Consider the following 7,480-nt stretch of genomic DNA (forward strand, 5'->3'; position numbering starts at 1 on the left):
AAAATATGGCGTTATATTCCGCGCTGCTAGAAGGCGCTCGAGCTAGGGACTTCCGGTGAAGTGTTTCCGGTTGGCTTGACAACACCGAAATTAAGCAGCGGAAGCTAGCAGAGGGTTACAGTGTAGCTTCAGTTTGTTGTTATTAAAATTAAACAAACGCCAACATGTCGGACGACAGGGCTGAGAGATCAGATGGGAAGATAGTCAAGATGGAAATCGACTACAGCGCTACTGTAGACCAGCGACTGCCCGAGTGTGAGAAACTGGCTAAAGTGAGTTGAATGGACGGAGACGTGCGGCTGAGTCATGATGCAGCAACACCGCTTACTAGCTCGACCTAGCCGCCTCTCTTTTCTCCGCTTTAAACATCTTCCTTTTGTTGCTTTCGTATAAAATACCATTACAAACTTACTACAGTTAAATGATCCTATATATTTACAATTTTATCCGGTTTTACACTAGTTTATACAAACATTTGCTAATGCTAGCTAAGCCTGCTTGTTAGCAAGCCGAATAAACCACACGTAATGTGAGGTGGAAAGAAATTTTCATCAGGTCTTCAAAAAATCAAACGTGTCCGATATTTGATTTGAGTTTTGCACCATGTGTTAGATAATATAACGGTTTTTTTTAATCACATCCATATCTAAATATTCATTAAGTTGCTATATGTATTTAAATAATGTTGAGGTGTTGTAATGCAGCATCCTCTGGGGTTATTTCACTCACCACAGCGATTTCCAAACGGTTTCAGTGTTAGCTGATTTCTTAGTGTGTTTAATGATTATTAATGATTTCACTTTTTTACAGTTTATAGTTAGATACAGCTCTCTCTCTCTCTCTCTCTCTCTCTCTCTCTCTCTCTCTCTCTCATGGTCTCTGTGTGCTTACTGATTATTGATTTCACTTTTTAACAGTTTATAGTTAGATACAGCTCTCTCTCTCTCTCTCTCTCTCTTTCTCTCTCTCTCTCTCTCTCTCTCTCTCTCATGGTCTCTGTGTGCTTACTGATTATTGATTTCACTTTTTAACAGTTTATAGTTAGATACAGCTCTCTCTCTCTCTCTCTCTTTCTCTCTCTCTCTCTCTCTCTCTCTTATGGTCTCTGTGTGCTTACTGATTATTGATTTCACTTTTTAACAGTTTATAGTTAGATACAGCTCTCTCTCTCTCTCTCTCTTTCTCTCTCTCTCTTATGGTCTCTGTGTGCTTACTGATTATTGATTTCACTTTTTTACAGTTTATAGTTAGATACAGCTCTCTCTCTCTCTCTCTCTCTCTCTCTCTCATGGTCTCTGTGTGCTTACTGATTATTGATTTCACTTTTTTACAGTTTATAGTTAGATACAGCTCTCTCTCTCTCTCTCTCTCTCTCATGGTCTCTGTGTGCTTACTGATTATTGATTTCACTTTTTTACAGTTTATAGTTAGATACAGCTCTCTCTCTCTCTCTCTCTCTCTCTCTCTCTCTCTCATGGTCTCTGTGTGCTTACTGATTATTGATTTCACTTTTTTACAGTTTATAGTTAGATACAGCTCTCTCTCTCTCTCTCTCTCTCTCTCTCTCTCATGGTCTCTGTGTGCTTACTGATTATTGATTTCACTTTTTTACAGTTTATAGTTAGATACAGCTCTCTCTCTCTCTCTCTCTCTCTCTCTCTCTCATGGTCTCTGTGTGCTTACTGATTATTGATTTCACTTTTTAACAGTTTATAGTTAGATACAGATCTCTTTCTCTCTCTCTCTCATATGCTCTCATGCTCACTCTCTCATGCGCTCTCTGTCTTTCATATGGCTGGTCTGTCTCTCATGTGGTGTCTCTCGGTTTGTCTCTCTCTCTCTTGCGGGCTCTCTCTCGCTTGCTCTTGGTTTGTCTCTCTCTCGGGTTTGTCTGTCTTGCACAGACACTCTCTCCCTCTTTCTCTCAGTTTTTCTCTCTCTCTTTAGCAGTCTCTCTCTCTAGCGGTCTCTCTCTCACTCTTTTAATTTGTTAATCAACACATTTTTTAATATCTGTTAATTATCTTAGATTACGTATTGTAACATGCTACAGCTGGAGCAGCTGTCTGTGGCTGCTTTTATAGAAAAATAATGCACACCTTCTGTCCAATCAGATTCAAGCATATAACCATGCTGTTGTATAAAGAAAAAAAACTTGGTATGATTGAAAATTTTGACCACAATTTGCACAATACCTGCACAATTCCTAAACAGACTAATGATGTAAACTCTGCATGGCACTTCTGTAAGTATCCACCTCAATCCATGCCCAGTTCTTCAGTAAAGATTTAGTTGAGATAGAGAGTCATTTAGGAGGTTGCATTGTTACCTTGGTTAAAAGAAAACATGTATAAAAGTTTATCATGTTGCAGTGTGTAACCTTACTTGAGCCACTTTCCTACAGTTTTGTCTGCAAAGTCACTGTTACACCTTTTACTCTAACCCTCTGTGTGCAGGAAGGGCGGCTTCAAGAAGCTGTCGAGAATCTTCTGTCTCTGGAGAAGCAAACCAGGACGGTCAGTCTGGCTATTTTTGTAATTTCATGTGCATAACAGCTCAGATCAGATTTGTTTGGCCTGTCTGGTTTAAGCAGTCAGCTGTTCTGCAATCTGCAGTATGACCAAAATACACACACAGAATAAGCCCTTTATTTGTACATGGATTTCTTTCCAGGCTTCGGACATGGTGTCCACATCCAGGATCTTGGTGGCCATTGTGCAGATGTGCTACGAGGCAAAAGACTGGGACGCGCTCAACGAGAACATCATGCTGTTATCGAAGAGGCGGAGTCAGCTGAAGCAGGTGAGATTAGATAAAGCTCTGTGTACATGAACAGCACACAAGCTTGGTTAGTCTTGTGCAGGAGGAATAATTCTTTAAATGAATATATTTATTCGAATATTGCATTTTAGCTAATATGTTCATGCGCAATGGTATTTCATTTTCCAAGTAGAGAACATGTACTTGCTAGACACTGTAAACATGGGGCACTGTTTGAATGATCATGGTGTCTTTGCAGGCTGTGGCCAAGATGGTGCAGGAGTGTTACAAATACGTGGACACTGTCAGTGACCTGACAGTCAAACTGAGGCTCATCGACACTCTCAGAACCGTTACTGCCGGAAAGGTGGGTCCTCCAGCCAGGTTCTAGGCTTCTCTATATGGAAAAAAAATGTTATACTCAAATGATCAGAATCACTGTTGCCTTGTGACTCTTCTGTGTCGTCCCTTGCAGATTTATGTCGAGATCGAGCGTGCAAGACTCACTAAGACACTGGCCAACATTAAAGAGCAGAGCGGTGAGATTAAAGAAGCTGCGTCCATTCTACAGGAGCTGCAGGTGAGTTTTTGGTCTTTCTCCCATGGTTTCTCTCATCTCAGCAATTCATCTATTCAAGCTTTATTAGTTAATAAAACTAAAAAGAAATAAATTACATCCATTTGACCATTTCGTATATTGTATGCTCAAAAAGATTACTGCTACCCATTGAGTTTTATTCACTGGGAGGCTGATACACTAGCTGGTAGAAGAAATCTTGAAGCTAGACATGAAACCTAGAGTCTTGTACAGGGCTGAAGCTTGGTATCTTTTGTTTCTATTGACTAGAAAGTAACTTTTTAACTAATATAATTGTTCACAGTATATACTAGTTAATCAGATAACTAGTAGCATTTCGAATTTCTTATTGTTTTTAGCAAACACGCATCTAAGAGCATTGATTTAATCACCTAAACATATGGAATAGTCAAGCCAGGAGTTCCTTTTTAAGGTAATCTCAGTATAAACACTTTCCCCTCATCCTTCAGGTGGAAACGTATGGCTCCATGGAGAAGAAAGAGAAGGTGGAGTTCATCTTGGAGCAGATGAGGCTGTGCATAGCCGTTAAAGACTACATCCGCACCCAGATCATCAGCAAGAAGATCAACACCAAGTTCTTTCAGGAGGAAGGCACCGAGGTGAGAGCCGAGGTTAAACTGGCACCAGCCTGCGGGCTAATGCTGTTCTTTATTCATCTTTGTTCAGACACCTTGTTGCGATTACAACAAGGTGTGAAAGTGAAGAGCACACTGAAGGTTTGATGGGAACATGCTGCTAATTATTCACCTATGCTTCAATCTAGATTGATTTTAAAAAATTTTATTTCAATCAACGAAATATTCTACAGCTCTCTTAGGTAGGTTAATTATATATTAGAGCACAATATCTTTGAGATTTCTTATAAACACGTACATGGAACAACATTTAGTACATATGGCACTTACACAGCGCACACTGTAGTATCTTGGTGGAAGTAGTACATCATCTGGGTATTTCTTTCCTGCTGTTTTTTCCTCGCCTGTAATATTTTCTTGTGAGTGATTTAAGACTTTTAAATTGATTGTTCCAACCTGTCTCCTTGTACTGTTCTTAGGAGTCTAAGCTGAAGTACTACAATCTGATGATTCAAGTGGACCAGCATGAAGGCTCTTACCTCTCCATATGCAAACACTACCGGGCCATTTACGACACTCCCTGCATCCTGGAGGACAGCTCTAAGTGGCAGCAGGTAATGCTTAAAGCTCCAATCAGGAGCTCTTTCTTTCGAGTAGTACTGTGTTCTGCTTGGCCGGAGGTCCAATTTCATAGACCACAAAAAAGCAGCAGCTGGAATAATTTAACTGAAAAGTACGACAGGGTAGATTATATGGATGAATACAGACTCTGAAGCGATTACTTTAGGCAGCTTTTAGTCTCTGGAGATTAAACGTCATGTTTGAGCAGTTAACAAAAATTGCAGCAAGGCTTTATCTAACATTCAGCTCTGATCAGCTGCATTTGGATCCCACTGTGCATCCTATATATGCCTTTTCTTTAATGAATAATATGTACAGATTAGTTTTTTCCACATACCCCTAATCTTCCGTCTGTAATGTGTGTTGTGCTCCAGGCCCTGAAAAGTGTGGTGCTGTACGTGGTTCTGTCTCCGTACGACAACGAACAGTCTGATCTGGTCCATCGGATCAGCGCAGACAAGAAACTGGAAGAAATCCCTAAATACAAGTAAGCGTGGCATTTCTGCATTATTCTCAGGCACAGGGACACAGATTAGTCCTTGAAAATGATTAGGCAATTATTTCTGAAACATTTCTGTTCTGGGCTCTGATGCTGCGTTCACTTACCTCAGAAATTGTAAGTCGGATCTTGATATATGGCACTTTTAAGCCCCCCCCCATCTCTTTTCCCTCTCTAGTCAGTGGCTGTAAATGACAACTTGCATCCTTATTCAAAGTCAGTATCTTTTTTTTTTTTTTTTTTTCTTCCCTTTTTTCCTGCAGGGACTTCCTGAAACAGTTCACTACCATGGAGCTGATGCGCTGGTCCTCGCTGGTGGAGGATTATGGGAAGGAACTGCGTGAGGGCTCTCCTGACAGCCCTGCCACTGATGTCTTCACCTACACTGAGGAGGGAGAGAAGAGATGGCTGGACCTTAAAAACAGAGTGGTAGAACATGTAAGTTGATCGCTGTACCGTATTTTCTGGATTAAGAGTGCACACAAAATCTGTAGAGGCGTTATTTCTTTAATATATATGCAACGAATAATGCTCGAGTTAATAAGGAGTAAAACAGTCTGGGAATTCTACGACACAATAGATTGCCACACTGAAGTGAATTATTTTTCAATAACAGCATTCACTAAAGTGTTTTATTCCTGACATACAACAATTAGTCTTTATCCAAGAAAATAAAACATGATTTATAGTCTGGACTTTTCTCATTCCAGTAGTAAATATCTGCTGTTTTTGGATCTCTTTTAGAACATAAGAATTATGGCCAAGTATTACACGAGAATCACGATGAAGAGGATGGCTGACCTTCTTGACCTTTCCATTGATGTAAGTGCTGCTTTATATATTTTTTTTCCATCCTTTGACTATAGGGACCGGTGTTTAAAGCAGTTTCCAGTCTTTGTCAAAATGTGCTTTTAATTTTAATCTTTAAAAATGAAACAATGCAAGTGTAAAAAATCTGTTTAAATAGATTGAATTGCTTACTGAGAATTTATTATGGTAATTAAGGAAAAAACTACATGAAATCCAACTAACTTTTTCTATAGTAACAGGAAATTTCCAGGCAGATTATTATTATTTTTATTTTTTTTTTTTTTACAGCATTTTGCTGAGATCTTTTCCTATTAATTCAAAAATAATCCATCATGTTTTATATCTATTCAGATCTTTTTAATTCCTTGCAAATTAAACAATGAGGGAAAAATCTGTATGCTTATGCCACATTTGCTCTTCTTTTACAAACCCCATAAATACTAGACCAGACCTCACGCCATGCTTTTCTATTCCTACGCTCTTTTTAGGAGTCTGAGGAGTTCCTGTCCAACCTGGTTGTGAACAAGACCATCTATGCTAAAGTGGACCGGCTGGCAGGTATCATCAACTTCCAGAGGCCCAAAGACCCCAACGACCTTCTGAATGACTGGTCCCACAAACTCAACTCCCTCATGTCCCTCGTCAACAAAACCACACACCTCATCGCCAAGGAGGAAATGATCCACAACCTGCAGTAGCTACCGTCTTCAGCTATTATACAGTCTGCTCAGTTGGACAGAATTTCTTTTTGCAGTTAAAACTTGGTTAGGAATTCTAAGTAAAAAACATGACCTTTATTCCCACACCCTCTGGCTGTTGCTTCATTGGTACTGGCTTTGTTGTTGAGACAGTCTGGTCACTGTAAACTGCTGATGAGGAGGAAAATACACAAATCTGCTCTCGGATGTTTGGTTTCCCGAGTGCAGATGAATCCAGGTTCATGATGTTGGTAAAGGAAAAGTAATCTGTTTGGAAAATGGCAAAAAACAAATCTGCATTGATGTATACAACTGTTGGTCCATACCTAATAAGATTTTTTTGAGTACACATTAAATCTTTCTTTTGAACAGTGTTTATTTCTTTATAACTCCACATAAAAAAAAAGCTTTGTGTTTATATACACCGGCACATTCCTGCAGTTATCTAATCTGCCAGTCTATGTGGCATAATCTCACTGAAGTACAGATTAGCATCAGAATCACTATCACAAATATGTAAATATCAACATGTATCATGTGCTTCATGCTGGAGTACCAAATGCTTATGTACCAAATATCTGGCTAATTTTTGCATTTGCAAATTTTTTATAATTTTGAAAACAAATTGACAGAGGTCAAGGTTTTTTACTTGCGTAGTAAATTGGTTCTGACGTAGCAATTACACACACACACAAACGCACACACAAACCAAGTTATTAAACAGCATAAATGAACCAGAATTTTATAAAGAAATAAGAGTATGAAAATGGGTCAATTTAAACCAACAATAAATGAATAGCTCTGCATTGAGCTAAATCATATTTAGCTGCCAAAACAAACAAACAAAAAAAAAACCCCATCTGACCAAACAGAATTGAGAATTGAACACTGCCATGGTATAGGTAGGTTTACCAGTTGT

At 39.1% G+C, this 7,480-nt stretch overlaps 1 protein-coding gene across 1 annotated transcript; it reads left to right on the top strand.

Annotated features, from left to right (window-relative positions):
- The first annotated feature begins 43 nt into the window (after positions 1-43).
- On the top strand, positions 44-6,930 carry psmd12 (proteasome 26S subunit, non-ATPase 12). The gene is made up of 11 exons (XM_058402695.1): positions 44-272; positions 2,457-2,516; positions 2,674-2,802; positions 3,020-3,127; positions 3,236-3,340; positions 3,808-3,957; positions 4,413-4,547; positions 4,929-5,041; positions 5,317-5,491; positions 5,798-5,875; positions 6,352-6,930. Exons 1-11 carry the CDS (start codon positions 165-167, stop codon positions 6,559-6,561), a joined length of 1,371 nt encoding a protein of 456 aa, XP_058258678.1. The 5' UTR covers positions 44-164; the 3' UTR covers positions 6,562-6,930.
- Positions 6,931-7,480: the final 550 nt, after the last annotated feature.

This window comes from Hemibagrus wyckioides, linkage group LG11 (assembly GCF_019097595.1).
Source record: "Hemibagrus wyckioides isolate EC202008001 linkage group LG11, SWU_Hwy_1.0, whole genome shotgun sequence".
Lineage (NCBI taxonomy): Eukaryota > Metazoa > Chordata > Actinopteri > Siluriformes > Bagridae > Hemibagrus > Hemibagrus wyckioides.

Bases quoted from the DNA above. Each gene is read 5' to 3' on its own strand.
- psmd12 (XM_058402695.1), top strand. From the start codon at position 165: ATGTCGGACGACAGGGCTGAGAGATCAGATGGGAAGATAGTCAAGATG. The intron at 273-2,456 runs GTGAGTTGAATG...CTCTGTGTGCAG, and splicing joins AGTGTGAGAAACTGGCTAAA to GAAGGGCGGCTTCAAGAAGC. The intron at 5,876-6,351 runs GTAAGTGCTGCT...CGCTCTTTTTAG, and splicing joins TTCTTGACCTTTCCATTGAT to GAGTCTGAGGAGTTCCTGTC.